This window comes from Thunnus albacares, chromosome 2, assembly GCF_914725855.1.
Source record: "Thunnus albacares chromosome 2, fThuAlb1.1, whole genome shotgun sequence".
Classification (NCBI taxonomy): domain Eukaryota; kingdom Metazoa; phylum Chordata; class Actinopteri; order Scombriformes; family Scombridae; genus Thunnus; species Thunnus albacares.
The window spans coordinates 12,768,032-12,786,722 of record NC_058107.1 but is presented as its reverse complement, the minus strand read 5'-3'; the positions used below and the strand labels follow the sequence as shown (position 1 = coordinate 12,786,722).

General features: G+C 40.5%; 1 protein-coding gene across 2 annotated transcripts; it reads left to right on the top strand.

Moving 5' to 3' along the window:
* The first annotated feature begins 9,932 nt into the window (after positions 1–9,932).
* Positions 9,933–17,631, top strand: ccdc92 (coiled-coil domain containing 92). 2 transcript variants are annotated; one of them, XM_044366203.1, is made up of 5 exons: positions 9,965–10,006; positions 10,174–10,358; positions 13,270–13,434; positions 14,060–14,101; positions 15,718–17,631. In XM_044366203.1, the coding sequence occupies exons 3-5, from the start codon at positions 13,299–13,301 to the stop codon at positions 16,521–16,523; spliced, it is 984 nt and encodes a 327-aa protein (XP_044222138.1). In that variant the 5' UTR covers positions 9,965–10,006; positions 10,174–10,358; positions 13,270–13,298; the 3' UTR covers positions 16,524–17,631. The 2 variants fall into 2 exon arrangements, with proteins under 2 accessions (XP_044222146.1, XP_044222138.1); XM_044366211.1 differs by lacking the exon at positions 10,174–10,358 and having other exon boundaries at positions 9,933–10,006.
* Positions 17,632–18,691: the final 1,060 nt, after the last annotated feature.

Below are 18,691 nucleotides of genomic sequence, written 5' to 3'. Positions count from 1 at the left end.
TTTTATCTGCCAAAATTCTAAAAAATACTTTGCCAGAATACATTTTCCACTAGAATCGTTAAGAAGGGCCTCTGACATAACACATGAGACACTATAAACTCTGAAATAAATCCCATGAAATTCTTTTTAGTGGGGCTATCAGAGCCATTCAACGCTGCTCTGAAAGACTCAGCCATCTGAAATAAGTATGAAATAGATTGAGAGTCAACAGCCATGCTGGAGCCTGAGTGACTGTACTTAGGGACATTGGTGCTTTGAGCTAAATGCCAACGTCACCATGCTAACATTCTTACAATTCATCCTGTAGAGAGACATGAATGTCTGAACCAAATTTAATGGCAATCCATCCAATACTTTGAAACATTTCACTCAAATTGCAAATGTCGACCACACGGTGATGCTGGAAATCAGGGGATCACCAAAGCTATTGAGATTCATCTTCTGGGAACCATGAATGTCTATTCTAAAGTTGAATTATTCTGGCAGATGTTGAGATATTTCACTTGATAAGGTAAAATTTTTACCTGCTGGTGGTGCTAGATGAAAAGGCAGGTTATTACTAAAGTCATTGAGGTTTATCCTCTGGGCAACATAGATATCTGTAAAGACAAAAACCAAAAATATCAACCTCATGTTGGGCTTTACAGGAAAATTCTGGGGCTCACCAACGTTAATATGATTCATGCTCTAGGGAGTCTGAATAGTTGTGCAAAAAATCATGGCTAGCCATCCAATATTTTTTGAGATATTTCAGTCAGGGCCAAAATGGTGGACAGACTAAGGCCATTGCTAGATATTACTAATTTCTGGCTTTGATTGTTAATAAAAGACTACATTTCCCAAATATTTTGGCAATCCAAACTTGGCAAACTGGTCTAACATTGCTCCTCTTGTCCTCTTAACTAAGTAATTACCATTTCTGGGGCAGAAGCTGTGATGGCAGTGTGTTGTTGTTCCTGCCCTGTTCACTTCACCCTGATGGCTCACCAGCTGCTCTCTCAGCAGTGAAGCAGAGTCGACAGCACAGACAGCAGCTTCGTTTACACAACCCCCAATTCCAATTTTTCCCTCCATCAAGTTTGTGTAATTTATTTCATGCATGCCAACCTCGTCAGTATAATTTTCTTCATCACACACCACACTAGACTTTTAGTCACAGATGGTCACGTGCTGCAGAGCACATACACAGATTTAGACCTTTGAGGAGTGATACTGTACAGTCCACAGTTTGTCTCACGCTGCTGCATCACACCATATAGTAGGTCCTGTTGTCATTGTATGTCAGCCTGACCTTTTTAAACTCATGCTTTTCAATATGATTCTGCACCAATGTCACCCAGCTAAACTCTTGTGTTGCATTTATTAGATTACTGCAGGGTATTCAGAGGTGCAAGTCAGAACACTGTGTCATCTGATGTTGCACTTATGCTGCTATCAAAGCCAGGAGCCCGGGAATGCTGCCAAACACTTGGTTCATTAAGAGCTTTGTTACTCCAGGAGCAAAAACAAAATAGTCAAAGGAATGATTTATGTCAAGGTGTGTTAATCATTGATATTGCTCCAGGAAAATAAAATGGTATTTTAAAATTACAGTTCACATGGAACTATTGCATGTGTCATCAAATTTAAAACCACAGTGGTTTAATTGTTGAAATGCACAAAAAATCAGAATGGAAAGGCATGTATTTTGTCAATCGTGTAGACACACTCCATTTAAATTGTTTTTTTGATGAATATAAACTGTAAGTGTTTCTGGCACGGTGTCATTCATGGTAATGAGTTTGAGTGAGTGGCAGATAAAGGCTCTTTTCATTGCACACTCTGGGGCACTAGGGTAGGCTTGTCATAGAGTCTCAAGGCAGAACTGTGCCCTTGCCTGAATGAAAATACAGCATGGAAAGAATTTCCTGAAAAGAAACTCAATCTCATTTGCCACTAAACAGCAGAATATGCACTGGAGGAATCATCAGCAAAGTCTCGGGTTTGAGTGGCTTGTTCCTGAGTATTAAAGAATAGTGGCCCGACAATCAAAATTAGACAAGAAAAAACATGCTGCCGCTTCATAAAAAGGAAAGTTCTGTGGATGGAACAATATCAACATTTTATGTAATTCAAAAATGCTCTGAATATTGGTTAAAGATTTTCCCCAATACAATTATTCAATTCTTTCCATCTGAGATGTTGAAATGTTCTGACTTTCGTGGGCCCTTTTTGTTGTGGATGAGTCTTCCTTCAGTGTAGAAGGTTGGACCGGCAGCCAAGGACGACAGCGGCGTTACTGAAGATGGTGAGGCAGTGGAGGCCATAATCCATGGCTTTCCTGTGCTGACTGGCCTCACAGAGCCCAGCTGGTGTTGGGTTTCCATCCAAACAGCTGGGCTAGGGTGTTTTGTGGTCCTCTTCAGTTCTCTTTGAAAGAGGATCGTCAAATTGAGTCCCTCCATGAGGCCCTGAGGACCCTGCCACTTCAGCCACACTGTGTAGAGGCGTCCCTCTTGCAGACGCCTAAAAGACAACAGTCCGGCGGAGAGCAGCTGGAAGATTCTGGCAACAGGTGAACAGAGCACCCGTGTGAAGGAGAATATCTGGCAAGTGACTTGGAAGGTCTTGAACCAATGTGGGAACTCAGGATGTTGTCAATATGGGTGAAGCATGTCTGACTCAAACGGCGGGAAGAAATAAAAGACACTAGTTAAAAAGCAAGTGTTTTCAGTTCAGGAAGGTTGCTCAAACAGGGTGGGGTGCACAGAGCTTGTGAATCAGATCTCCTACTAGGAGAGGCACCAAGTTAGGTGAAGCTTTTCACTTACCCCCACAGAGGAAGTGGACAAGTTTAGGAAGGGCCTTGACAGTGTGTTGATTGGGCCTTTTCGTCAATCTGACTGATCTAGTGTTTCTCGATCTGGGAAGGCTTCGGAGTTGAAATGGTTTCCTTGTATTTTGCCTGGCCACACAGATGGTGGAAAATAGCTCTGTAGTGGGTTTTCCTTGGCCAGGCAGCTCTGTTTTATTTGGAGTCTTGCGCTAAAGGATGAGTAGCCCAGCTTGACTGGAGCAGGCCCAAGACCTTTGGAGATCGCACAGGCACTAAAATCCATATGTGAGACATATAAACAGCAGCCAGTGTTTATTTACAGCATTTGATCCTACAGCATGTACCCCACGCTTACGGGCCCCACACTCTGGCAAGAGGAGCTGAAGTTTAACATACATGGGTTGAGTAAGTGTAAAGAGCACATACAGTAAACCACAAACTGAACAAGTTTTACAAACACTGTCACCATCGATGTAATGTAATTTTATTATCCTGGACAAAAATATTCATTAACAGTATCTTCTTATTTTGCTGCAGATTTGTAGATCATAGCTACCAAGGACTCTGAGCAGCTCCAATGAGTGCCCACTGTTGATTAAAGGAATAGCTTGACATTTTGGAAAATACGCTTATTCAATTTCATATGGAGAGTTAGAAGAAACGATCAACACCACTCTTATATGTGTCCTCTCAATATGAAGCTACTGCTAGCAGTCGGTTAGGTTAGCTTAGCCTACCCTAGCATAATGGAAATAGAGGGAAACAGCTTCCCTGGCTCTGTCCAAAAGAAACAATATACAGTACGCTTACCAACACCCCTAAAGCTCACAAATTCACACATCATATCTCATTTGTTTAATCCCTACAAATGTTTAAGTGTAAAAGCATCAACTTGCAATTTTGTTAGCTTAAGACAGTTTCTAGTCTTTATGTTAAAGATCCCCTCCAGACATGTTTTAAGATGTATATAAAATACTCTACTTTGAATAATAATTTGTGTCTGATATGGTTTTCCCACAAAAAAAGTTTAATTATCTTGTTAAAATCCTTAAAACTACACCTACTCTTCCCCCCTCATTAAAAATCCAGAAACTATGAATATGCAAATATTGTTCATTTCTAAAGATTAACTGCCGGGCACAAGATATCTCCTACTTCACCATAAAGTCTATTCTCAGTGTTTATGCACTGGAGGCTTCGAGTTTCCACATCACATTTCTGTATGTTGAATATTGAACCAGGATTGGCTCCAAACTAGTTGTGATTTCACAATCATGCTTGTAGGCCTACCCTTTAAAATGTGATTTTCAGTGATCACAGACAAACTTTCCACTTTCAACAGATGAATGTGAAAAAAACTCTGCACATACATCATTCTGCACAGTGAAGCTCAAACATCCAACTGTAGGAACAAAAAGAAAAACAAATTTATGAGTGGATGGGAACTGTAACCTTATACCCTATTTTCCGGACAGATATGAGAGTTCCATCAATCCTATCTAACTTTTGGTAAAAGAGCGCAAATAAATATGTCCAACAATTCCTTTAAATGTGAAATACTGGTGGGAGTGGTAAGTTGTGAGCATTTGGACTTTCTCACATTGTGCAGGGCAAGTGGGAGAGTTAATGTGTGTTCTAGAGGCTACCATCACTCTGAGGATTAAACTGGGACTTCTCAGACCCCCAGCAGAAAAAACTGCCAAATTCCAGTACTCTCAGAGCAGTTTTAAAGACACAGAGTTATGCAGGACACCCACAGCGGGGTTTAAGATGTTACTCTGCCAGAGTGTTAGAGGGGTCACCGCCATATCATACAGATCTCATGTATATGTATGGATTCCTCTATGCAAGGATACAATCAGACACAAAGATATTTCAAGCACTGACCAAGCACCAGCAAGTGTTTGAGAGTTTTCTACCTAATGAAAGTTAGGTAGTCTAGACATGCATTATTTGGCACTGCTGATAGCTAAAAGTCCTTGCTCTCTGGTTTTAAGAATCCAGTGTTCTAAGGTCCCTTTTTTGCATACTCCAGCAGTGGTTTTAGGATGGATAAACGTGGGCATGTGAAATAGAGAAGTCAGCAGAATTCTCATCCTTATTGTGACTAGACACAAGAATAAAATATTTCCATTGAAAACAGGGAAAGCCAGTCTCTTGTTTCTCTGGAAAAACAGAGGATCTTTGAGCTCTATCTCGGAGCGGTGATTATGGTGGTGCAGAGTGGATGGCTGAGGTGGTCGAAATAGGAGCCTTGAGGATTTTATGACTGCTCTGAATCCAGGAAAGGCATGTCTGCTTCTTCTTCCCTCCTAGTTGTGTACCAAACTGATAATCCGAGAGGAGTGTGTCCACCACAAACGAGGGGTTTGCACATATCCTTACCACACAAATTGAAGCATGAGTTTATTCAGATAGTGTAGTTGAGGCTATACAGAGACACACTTCTTCTGGTACTCTGTGCACCTGATTTCTTTGTATTGTCTCATGGCCATACCAGATTGCGACTTCAAACACATCACATCTTCACAAACACCACTTACATTAATTTATGAAATGAAAAGACAATTTTCTAACATATGTGCTTTTGCTTTACATTCAATTCTCCTTTTGTTTCATTCTCAAAATTATCTTAGTTAGAAAAATTGGTAGACTTTCAGACAGACTATTCAAAGCTTATTCCCATAATTGCTTTCCTTTGATCTGACCTGTGAATCCTTGTGTTTTCTATTTTATTAGCTCATTTCAACTGAGTTATGTGTCTTATCACAGCATGTCTTATACCAGTATGTGTGGAAGGATTATACCGTGGCACACATTTTTCCTGCTGAGGCCGGCTGTGCGGGCACCTTGAGTTACAGCCACTTCAAAGTCTGGTGTTAGTGGTCCATTAACCACTAGTAATTAAAGTGTCACTTTAAATGGCATTGAGCACACTGCTCTCCCTGGACTGTAAAAACTGCAGAAGAAAAAAAAGTTGCATAGAAAGCATGGTTTCCTGCAGTCCACCCTCATTACTAGAATAAAGGCAGAGACATTTGGCAATGGCAGGGTAATGATTCCATAGCAGGGCTTTCCATGTGGGCTATATGTAACATGTTGGCTGTAATTTCCCTTCTGTGTTCACCTATGTTTTGTCAGCTAGTAAATTTGTCATGAATTAATTGGGAGATACAAAACTGTGTCAGAGAAGCTGAGTGCTGCTGAAATAACCTTTACTTTAAACACCCATTTCACATAGTCTGAACTCCTTATTTTCAAATGGTCCCACATAAAGTCCAGATGCTACTGGTATTCATACTGTAGGTATTGTGTAAGGACTTGAAAGGACAATACTTTCCATACCACACAAGCAAAGAGCAAATCAAAATATGAAAGTCTCTGGGTCCATTTAGCCTTTTTACAGAGTGAAGATTCAAATGTCTTTTATAGACTCAACATCTGGTTAAAACATGATTAGCAGCCTGAATCAGAGGACTGTATCCTGTGTGATGAGAGGGTGATGATGGTAAGTATGTATACTTACGTCCTAAACTGCCCAGAGACCATAAGGTCTCTCATGATGGCAAATTATTGAAAATAATTCAGACACAGTTAAAATGTTACCCAAATGTATTTTACAGTATGATACAGTATATCCAGTATTAAATATATCATTATAAAGTTGAAATAACTTAATTCCATCGCACTGTCAGTGACTTACTTTGAAGTTCACATATAAATGACACATTCAGTTCAACAGTCGAGTGATTATGACTTTCTTTGGACAGACAAATAAAAAAAAAGGTCTTGGAAAATTAAATTGGGTTTTCAGAGTTTTAGAGGCATTTTGCCGTGCCAACCTCAATATAATAACTGTAAAACTATTACAACCTGAGAAGTGTTGGTATTGGCAGCTTGTCAGAGCAGAGGCAGTAAAACAGTGCCATTTGAGACAGGCTCCTATATGCTTAGGTTTCATTTTCAATTCTATGAATTTGACAAGGACCTGTGGTATCTGTTCATAATCCAGCAACTACACCAATAAGGCACATGCAAGAGAGATATAAATTAGTTTTCGGATACTCAGTGATGTGTGATGGATGCCCAGAATTTGTAACAAAAACTTAACAGTTCACTCTTATTACTTTTCCAGCAGTACAACATATGACGTTTTGGGCTTGTGTCCAGCACCCTCACCACCCTCTGTACTGCATCACTTGGAGCATGTCTGAGTGTGTGGCTGAATTTGCCAGTGTTTAAAAGAATGTATTTCCTCGCCTTCTTCATAAAAAATACAATATCAACCCTACAGACGCACCTGGCAGTAAATCACAGGCATATTTATGAGGCCTGCCAGCTTGTTAAAGGAAATCTCACTGCGGACTCCTCAGGTGGGAGAGAAGCATTGGTCAGCATGGGGGAAGGACATTTCTCAGCTGGACACCAGCACTGGATCACCCGCACGTAAAGGCCAAAAAAACAACATCTGTAAACTGGTTAGAGTCACAGGAGGAGTCCAGAGTCAATCCTGCTTGTTTTATGGTTTTGGTTAGTTTCTCACATAGAGATGCTTTACTACCTGTTATGATATATGGAAATCTCTACTAGCAGTCTGTAAGTAAAACAAATCACAAGTAAGGCAGAGGTCTCTGTTGGGGAATTATTTTTCACCTCTCTTATGCTGTGGAGAGGATAACTTACAGTCTCCTCAACTGGTCGGTTGGTTGCTTTCTGCAGGCAGCTGGGAAGCGTGCCAGAAACACTAAAAATAAAGAAATGAGAAGAATTTAATCCCTATCACAAACACGCCAAAGCCAGGGAGAGATTAAAGGCTGCTTCCAAAAAATAACATTTCTGGAGGTAGACAATAATTCCATTTATTCCACAAGTTATTTTCTTTTTACATGTGACTCTTTCTTAGGTCGCAAATGAAAATTGATTCTTTTGTTTTTGGTTGGTATCATTTTACGCAGTAGCTATTCCACTGAGGAATTTCTCTTGCCAGACATAATTTAAGGTGATATTTTGGGTCAGTATGAAAAGGCTACTGTTTTCTGAGTTTTCATACCTCAGATGAGGAAACTCAGCATCAAGAATGCTGATATCACTTTAGATTAAGTTTCTGCTGTTGTGTGACTAACTGCATGGAAAGCAGCCAATAGTAATATTTATTATAATACATTTTGCACAGAACAAATGGTACACATATACAGTAATAAACATATAACTCAGAATTTAAATACTGCAATAAAGTGAATGAATTAAATCTATGGAAATATTTAGAATGTAGATTAGAATAAGCTTTATTAACGTGCCCTCAGTGCACAGACCACACAAACAAAAACAACGTTGAAGAGGACTACTTACTGTGTGAACACACACACACACACACACACACACACACACACACAATGAATGGATTCATTATTACAGGATAGATAACAGAAACATCTTTCCACTGGGCTTTATCTACCTGTTACTACATATTTCTCTCACTAAGGGAGCAACACCACACCTAATTTTATCTAATGGACTTTCATGCTGTCCCGACACAATAGGTTTTGTTTGATAAGGTTCGAAATTTATCACTCTCTGGTTTATTTATTAACAGCAACCACTTCTGTTCCCCACTGACAGGCGGGGTGAAACTGAAAGTAGTAAAAAGGAATTTTACATGATACTGTGCATATTCTTTTTACATTTGACAGCCCATACAAGTCCACACAAACACTTGTTTGCAGTCCAGCATCCGACATACAACACATTTTTTGTCAGTTCTTTACGAGCGCATATACACTTGAATAGCCACATTGGCTGTGTAATAACTAACCTATTTATGTAGATAATATCTATGTGCATAGTTTTCCAAACAGCTTTAAGACAGGAGCAGCTTTTGAAGCCCCACACTGTAGCAGCATACATGAGAATGGGTATACCCTACAAACAAATTAGTAAAGCTTTTATATGACAAATTGTCCATTTATTTTTGGCTATTATAGAACTCAGACATCTCTTAGCATGTATTGCCACATGCTTAACTGTTTGATTGTTATCCTGAAATTCTGGACAAAAGACCACTAGAGAATACAAAACTTGAGTTTAGATACATTTTTAAAATGCATCAGTTTATGGAAAATGTGAAAAATTAGGGATTAAAATGGAAAATTAAAGCAGTAAAACTATTAAGACCAAACACAGTGAGACTATGAGAAAATAGGCTAGATTGATTAAAAAAACGTTAAAGTAATAGTTTAAGTGTAAACTCTTATAGTTGGACTGTGAAAGAGGGTAGTGTAGCGTTTGAATGTGTGAATGTTGAATGAAAGAGATCACAGTATACTGTTGTAGTATCCAACCGAAGAGCAACACTCCCCTCTGCTGTCCATCAGCTGTTCTCTGCCCAATAGCTGACATCCACTTTCATTATTTCACCAGCAGTTTGGCACATAATGAACGTTAAACATGACACCTGAAGTCCCCCTCCACTCATAAATATGTTTTTCTTCTTGTTCCTACATTTGGATGTTTGAGCTTCACTGTGCAGAATGATGTATGTGCAGAGTTTGTTTTCACATTCATCTGCTGAAAGTGGAAAGTTTCTCTGTGCTCTTTGAAAATCCACTTTTAAGATACGGGCCTACGAGCATGATTTGTGACATAACAAATAGTTTGGAGCCAATTCTGGTCCAATATTCAACTTAGACAAGTTCAATGTGGAAACTTGAAGCCTCCACTGCACAAACACTGAGGATAGACTTTACAGTAGAGGACGTCTTGTGTCCCACAGTTAAACTTTTGAAATGAAATATATTCACATATTTATAGATACTGGAATTTAAATGAGGGAGAAGGAGTAGATATTATTTTAGGGATCTTAACAAGATAATTGAAATGCTTTTGTGGGGGGAAAAACATATCAGACAGAAATTATTAATCCAAGTATATATTAATCAGAGTATTTTATATACATCTTAAAACATGTCTCGAGGGGATATTTAAATACAGTATAGTAAGCGTTAAGAAGACATTTTTTCTAGATATTTCACTTATTGCAGTAAGTCTACAATATTCCGATGCTGTCACTAGATGGCGTGAATGCATCACCACTGAACAGGTGTCAGATTCTGTTGCTATGGTGACGACGCTAGTCACTGAAAACCGTAAGCACGTCCCTGACAACCGCTACTTCAACATTTCTTTTCATGAAACGTAAGTAAAATCTGAATCACAGCTCACATTGTACGTTTTGGAATTAATTAATTCGCTCGTGTTGCTATTTTTAAAAATGAAATTAATAAAAAATGACGCAGGTTGAGTCTCTGTGGGGCAGATAATTTCCCCTGGTTTCCCATGATGCATCGCTTTATTTTGTCTAGTATCTCAGGGAGATGAGAGCAGACTGACACAGCCGCCCTCCTCTCTCACCCGACCAAGGCATCACCGACATGCCCGGCAAGGCAGAACGCACTTAGGTTAGCCGGTGTGGCTATAGTCGGTTCAGCGACATATTTACAGTCTTTTTGTTTTCAAATATTCGACGGCTGTGCATTTTAGCCATAAGGTAAGCCCCCCGCAAGAAGATAATGAGCAGTTATATCCTCGCTAGCTGCCCAGCTAGCTAGCACAATTAAAGCCCTTGTATTGATAGATTGTTTCATTCAAATTCCGGTGTGTTGATCTTATCTTAAAACGTAAATACAGTTTATTTTTACGTATTTTAACTGATACTTGTTCAATTCGGCATTCATCCAAGCAGGTTGACTTCAATGATATTCCCGATGGGTTTGCCTGTTATTGCTGTTGTTTCTTCGTCAGAAAAATCTCAAATCGTTGAATAGCAAGGTGGCAGCTGTATGCGCCCAATGTTGCTAAAACTAGGACTTTTATTGAAAGTGAGCGCCGTTTGATGGATTCATCGTATGCCGAATTTATCAGAAAACCTCCACAATGCCCACAAACCTTTTTCATCTTGTAGGGTCGGTACGTTTCCTTTTGTGTATAGTTGTGTAGTATTTGGGTGTCGGCTTGTAAAGGGAGTTTGGTGTGACGTTTTACCAGAGTAGCTCGCGTCGGGGCTAGCTTGTTTGCAGTTCCTGAAACTGGACAGCAGAAATACAATAACATTAGCTGTAAGGGCAGCCTTTGTGATGACCAGAGAAATACAGTGATGGCAGCCCACAGTACATTAACTCATAAAATAACAAGGAAAGTGGTCTGTTTTGAAGACTTAAAGTTAGGCTGTATGAAGCACCGCTCGGCAGGCCCCAGTTTTACGAGCATTAGCGTTTGGATTGATCATGATAAAGAAGGTCATATCCAGAAAGATATCGCTGGTTGAAGCTTAACAATATCATTTTGTGTGAAAGTAATGATCCTCTGGCAGCTCCTGCCAGGACCAGCAGAGGTTTAATGTGCGATGTGTGGGTTTGGGGTGCTGTCCGCAATGCAGGTGCTGAAATTGAAAGTGCCGTGGAAAGTATTAAGCATCCCTGCCGGCTAATACGTAGCTTACTACTCCATTGTAACTACAGGTTAGTATTTGTAATGTTTATACTGGTTATTTGTTTTAGTTTGATTTGATTCAATTAGTTAGATTTGCCCATTATTATGATTATTATTGACAAGACAGGCGTTTAAATGTTGGCGAGGAGCAGATTGATTAGTGCAGAAACGAATGTCCCAAACGCACTTGGCCGCACATTAGTAGTTATAATATTAGTGAAGACTTGCAAAGAGAAGATGTAGTCCACATTGTCAACTCAATAGGTGAATCATGGACATCTGTGTGTAAAGAAACCGCTTTATTACAGGAAGAACTATGACTGCCAAGCTCTTGTTGTGGCTGAGGATGGTAGCTACTAGCTAATGTTTCATGCTGCTGCAGTTCATTGATTATTTATGTATGGGGAAATGTTGGTTTGTGTATTAGGAGAAGAAAAATATGGACAGCATTTGCATGTTTTGAAAAGTAGGGAGACAAGTCATGCTGATTTGAAATGAATCTCTCTTGCATTAACCCGCTACGTTGCCTCTTAAACAGGGAGAGAAACTTTATTGTCTCTCTTTAATTCACTAGAGGCCTCTAAATTCTCCTTTGTTCCGCTGTCACCTCCACCCTGTGGCATGAAGCATGTTGTCAACTTGGCTGAGGTCATAACTTTGCAAATGGAAAGCCATCTAAGCTATTCTAGGAAAGGGCTGGGATGAGAGATGTGCTTGCAGTGCAGGGTTTACCGGAAGGACTCCACATTACTCATCAATAATAGATTATCTCTTCAGCCTTTATGACACACTGCCAGCAATATTTGTGATTATCAGTCTGTGTTTTGGTTATCACATGTTTTCTTTTTCTTCTGTCAGCAATGTACAAAAAAAAAATCCAACAGACAGTGTGTCCAGTGAGGTGTTATGGGATTTATTATTTATGTTAGTGAGCTGATGATGTAAGAGTGAGAAGTTCTGGGATGTTTTATTGAAGCACGCTTATGTATGCAGGGAGAGGCTTTCTCTGCACTCAGGAGGGGTGTTGCAGGGATCAATGTGCTTCAACTCTCAGCCCAGTACAGTTGTCTGGCAGAGGGTGGAGATGTTGGGACTGAGTGATTGTTTCTCTCTCTCTCTTTCTGGCTTGGCTCTGGGGACAAGGACGTCCAGTGAAGGGAGGGAGGAGGGAGGTGGGGCAAGGCAGGCAAGGGAGAAGCCTGCTCAAGACTGGCAGCCTTCATGCCACACCCAGTGTCACTGTTACATTTATCGATGTGTTTGGCTAATCTACATACATAATTTCATTTTTTAGACTTTCTTTAATTTGCCATTTTAATGCCAGTGTAAGAATTGACCTGTATTTTCTTATCTGACGTCTTTGTAAGTTCTAATAAAATTACTAATACGTAGATTGGATTAATCTATATTACATTAGTGTTATCTTTCAGATGTCTGTTTTTGAAAGCTTACATTGCTCACTATTGTTCTAAATCAATAAATTCACACCAGTGATTGGTTGCTAATTACAGTAAGCAAAAACTAAGCCACCTATTTATGATCTCTTTGCGTTTTTCTGCTACAGTCTTACTGTATAATGGATCCAGCTTGATTAATCATGATAGCTTACATACCTTCCTGCATATTAATATGTGTCCATATTAACTGTATCATTATTATGTTTGCTGCTCTTTTTATCAACAGAAAGTGTTACAATTTCTATATATAGTGGGTTTGTTGAACGGCCTCCATGGATTTCATGGGGGTTATCTAATAGTGCTTAGTTCGATATGTCATCTAAGGCAGATTGTCTTGGCCAGTTCGCAGACAGAACAAAGTTGGACCACATCCCAAAACCAAGATGTTTATGGGCGACAGAGCGAGAAGTAATGGCTTGTTTGCCAAATGGGTTGACTCTTGTTTATAGTCTTCCCCTCCTCTTTTTCCTCTGTCTCCTTCTTTTCTGTCATCTGTCTGTCTGGGGGTTGCAGGGCTGGTGTGTGTCTGAACATAATCAGCCATGGCATCAGCAAACGTTGCGTTGGAAAATCAGCTGCACAGTGCGCAGAAAAACCTGCTCTTCCTCCAGCAGGACCATGCCAACACGTTGAAGGGGCTACATGCAGAGATCCGCAGATTACAACAGCAATGCACAGGTGAGCACAAGTAGCTACTGTACCTCTCTTCTGTTCATGCTGCTTTGGAAAATTAAAGAAACACTTACAGGATGTCTCATGAGAACGTATGAATCTTATAACAGCAGAGCAAACAACAAATATTGTCAGTAACGTTATTTGAATGTAGAGTTCATAACAACGACAAATGTACAAACTGAAGGGATATTTGGGACCAAAAGATGCTGTAATGCTGCTCGCTATTAAACCTTTTAGAGAGAATATGATGACTTACAGGAAATGCACTCAAGCAGTAATGAGTACACCCTGATGCAATACAGTGAAACCTGTATTGATCGTACCGCCAGTAATAAATATAATCCTCCACAAAGGGAGGCATATAAAGATGGTTACCCTGTTCAAAGAAAAACAAGACACCGTTTGCCAGAGCCCCGATTTCCCGGATCCTAACCTGTCACTAAAGCTGCCTCTCAACTCTCACTAATCTTGTTAAATGTATAGTCCACCATATGGAAAGCACTGAGATGTTTTCACCAAACAAGCATTGCTGCTAGTTAGGCTGTGTGAGGAGCGTGCTGTTTCATAGCTGACCTGTAGTAATCTCATTTGATGCAGACATGTGAGTAACCCTCTGCTTTTTTCACAGACTTGACATACGAGCTCACTGTTAGAAGCTCTGACCCCTCAGGTAAGCTTCCATCATACTGTACACATCCATTTTACCATTGGCACGCAATATGTAGAGTTAATACTGATGATGCAGAAATTGAATTACTGTCAATGTTCTGGTTTTCTGGTTTGTCAGTGTTGTCCCTCTGTCTGTGGTTTCATCTACAATGACTGTTGTATGACATAAATTAAAGTAGTATATAGACAAAGTCTTTATTGTCCTGCAGGAAATTTGTTTTCACAGTAAATTCCACCCAACACATTTATATGTATCTGCACACAGCGCCACAGATGATTCTGGATCAATACACTGTGTCAGCGAGGCAGTTTGTTCAGTGCTGCTGCAGAAGAGACAAAACTTTTAAAAGAGAGTTACTTTTAAAAACTATTATTTTCCACTTGGTTTGTTAATGATATTCAGATTTGTAACAACACAAAATGCAACTTTATTTTTACACAAGCAGACTAAAATAGTGAAAGTGCACAGCAGTCCACTAAACCCTGTAACAGTTAAGACTGTAAATCTGTGTTTTCTGCTGAAATAAAGAGGTTTATCATTGGACAGGACGGCCTCCGCCTGTTTCCCGGTAACAAAGTCCCACCCAGGAAGCATTGCATTGTGGGACACCCTGCTGTTCATTAGGGCTCCCACTGCTCATTGCCTACTGCCCCTCCCCCCAGCGTTACCATGGCCATGACATGGAGTCACGACACTGGTCTGTTCAGACTCAGCTCCACTGTTCTATACTGAATTGAAATACTGTACAGTACAGGCAGGGAGGCCCCAGACTGGCTGCATACAACTCTAGTTTAATTTATTTAGAGGCTTTAATGACCCCCTGTTCTTCTGTATAACTGATCAGGAAGCATGTTGCATCTCACCAGAGTCACAGCATGTTGCAGGCTCTCTAACATGGCTGGCCTAGATCTGTGCAGTATTGTTAGAGACGCCAGTGAGAGGCACTATCATGTTAGTGTGGGACATCTCAGAGATTGGAGTGCAGGAAATGAGATTATCTGTCACAGCACTAATGCACAGCCTGCAACCTGCTTAGCACAGCAGGGCTCAGCTGCTCTTACTGGGGTGAAAATGCACCAGACCACTTCAAAAATATTAAGGGAAAGTCATCTCTCTAGTTATCCCTGTATTTTATGTTGGGAGGTGTTTGGGAAATGTAAGTGTAAACGGGACATTGAAAACTTGCACCTTTCTAACATATACATATATAATAATATACATAATTGTATTTTATTCCAGGAATTTGCACATACACAGTGATGGCTGTATAGGCTGCAACTGAGTGGGGTGGGGCAGGGTGGGGGCAGCATTAAGCAGGCAGAGATGAAGGTCAGAGCAGAGCAGTGCCCTTGCTGTCCATCAGAGATGTAATGTGAGACTGGAGCTCTCTGCCCACTGCAGATGAGTCTTCATAGGATCAAACTGTCTCTCGCTGCTGACACACTGTCCATAGTCAGTGTCTGAATTTAATGTACTAATAATTGGTCTGGTATGCGTTTATGTGGGTGTGTATTTCTGAATGTGTGCACCTTTGTAAAGAGAAACATGTTGAACACCTCTTTACTACATGCATTTTCTAATACACACGTCTTTACTACTTTTTATTGTGTGTACAGACAGCAGCGAGGTCCGATGCAGGGAGCTGCAGAGGAGGTGTGAGGAGCTGGAGGCCGAGCTAAAGAAGAAGGAGGAGGAGAACACAGAGCTGCTTAGAGACCTGGAGCAGAAGAACGCCATGATCTCTGTCCTGGAAAACACCATCAAAGAGAGGGAGAAGAAGTACCTGGAGGAGCTTAAGATGAAGAGCCATAAGCTGGCTGTTTTGTCCGGGGAGCTTGAGCAAAGAGCGAGTACCATTGCTTACCTTACCTCACAGCTTCACGCCACCAAGAAGAAGCTGTTAGCCGGCAGCTCCTCTGAGGCCAGCCCCAACGTCAGCCCAGTCACCTCGTACAAGCCCACGCCTCCACCTAAGGACAGGCAGCCTGAAACCCCACGGCGCCGCATGAAGAAGAGCCTCTCCCAGCCTCTTCACCCTGAGCTGACAGAGGTGTACCGGCTCGGCTCAGACGGTAGGCGGCTGGTCCTGAGGGAGACAGTGGATGCCATGCCTGACCCAACACCCTTCCTGCAAGCTGGGAAAGAGTCTCCTGAACCGCAGGTGGTGCGAGAGCGGCCTGCTGTTATCCCTCCTATTTCCTCTGAGCGCTCCCCTGTCCCTCCCCTGGGTGCTACGGCCAGCCCTCGCCACAGCCCTGCTCGGGACCGTCAGCACAGGGCTCATGTAGGCGTGGCACACCGCATCCCACATGGCACCCCTCCCCTGGCCCCACCGCAGGCAGAGCTGGAGACACTGGCAGTGGACCAGGTCAACGAGGAGAAGGTTGTGAGGAAGCGTTCTGGAGCCGACAGGACAGTTTAACACTGCAAACACGCACATGAATGCACACACATATCTACTGTATACACAAAACATACACTACACCGCAAGAGCAGGAAGAAGCCTGACCCACTGTGTAGCCTGCTTTTTACGCAACACTGCAATGTGAAAAGAAAAAGAATTTACAAAATGATCATTTTGTTTATGGTGTTCCATAAAAACTTGTTTTTCTTAATGTACAGTTGAAAAGGACTACTATACAGCATGCCAAATGTTTCTTATTTTCAACCTAACGAGATCTTGTATTATACACATCTTGATTTTTTGCTTCGACTTTCACGTCATTCTGTTATATGTGGTGCATACAACAAATTCTCAGCCAAATATCTGCATCAGTGCCTGCTCGGTTCAACCATACACAAGCTGTGTAGTGTAGTCATGGCTAATAGTTAACTCTACATATCTCTGTCTTTTCAACAATAGTCTGGGCATATCAACAAACTACAGTATATAACAAGATATCTGCAGCTGCATAGGCTAGAAATTAAATTATTAAACAAATACTCCTCGAATGTCTTTCATCTTCTTGCGATATGAGTATAATAATGTTACTATAGGTATGAGCTGCATAATGTGCAATTGAAATTTGCTGGTTCTCACGTTGAAAGAACTGTAATTTTACTTTTCTTTTGCTGACTGGCAAAAACCGCAGAGGTGTATATGTTTAAATGCAGTGTGAAATGATGAACAGGTGTTTGTTTGTGTGTGCGCGTGTGCAAGAGAGAGAGAGTGTGTGTTTGTGTTTCGGAGAGAGATGACGAAGGCCAACTGAAAGAGTTAAGTTTTGGCTTGAACAATATTCACTGTTGTTATTTGTGATACAAGGGCATTTTTGAAAACAGTGCTGTAATAGGATTTTGTGATATAATTAACAGTACTTTATAAAGCCTGTACATTTGTATTGAATCCTTTTTTTAATTTATTGTTTAATAGAGAACACAACAGCACCTCAGATATTGAAAGTAGTTAGCACAGCACCAACATGACAGTAATTATTATCACTTAATAACCTGCTTTTCACATTAACATCACTTGTCCTTGAAGTATATAAATCAATACAATAAAGCAATGCTTTTTTTTGGTTTGGCTACTTGGTTTCTCTATATATGGGTGACAAATTAAAGGAAAAGACAACATGAAATGTCTTATTAAAGTGTTGCTACCGTGATCCTCAAGATCAGCTTCAATGCTACTTGACATAGATTTTACAAGTTTATACATTTACAGAAGGGATGAACACCATTCTTTCAAAGATATTCCCCTCATGTGGTGTTTTGATGATGGTGAAAAGCTCTGCCTGACGTCGTGCAAAGTGTTCAACTGCTACAGGATGGCCTTGACCTGTAGCACAGGTGATCAGTGACATCATAACAAGTGGTGTAATCTTTTACTTATCCTGGGGTGTAAAAAAACAGAAATTATATGAGAACCAAACCCTGCTGATCTGCAGCATTGGATCAGCTGGTGGTGCTGTGCCTTGCTCAAGTGCACTTCTGCTCTGAAGTTCAACAGCTGCGCAGTATCACATTCATATATTTACTGTATTTCACAATACAAAACAATATATTATGCACAATAACAACTTGTGAACAACTGTACTGTGTTGAAAAGGGATGTGAATCACGTTCAGTGTGTTTGTAGTTCATGCATTCAGCCACTAGGTGTCCTCCTCAGATCACATGTGTGGTGAGACTGTTGGTATCAGTACAAAAACTGTGAAGAGCAGAGTAACAGTGCATTTTCTTATTTCAGCACAAACTCAAACAAAAATGTAAGATCTGTCGCTCATGAAAGCCTCTTGTCCTTCATGTCAACATATTAAAACGATTGAGAAACAGGTTTGAACATCAAACTGAAGGAAAAGATCATTTACATTGATACTAACATTTTGCACACCTTAAAATAAGGATCATGATATTATCCAGCAGCCACCTTCTCACCTGGCATAAAGGAGGCTTCATCTATGATTTTTACCTGCATCATTCCAAAGTGGGGTTTTTAATTTACTATGTATTTACATACATACTATTTTGTGGAGAAGCAACACATATACCATTTCCAGAATGCTTCCAACTATATTTCAGATATTTAAAAGAGAACTTTCAGTTTGGATTATCTTTTTTGATCAAAGTTTTTTCAATAACATATTA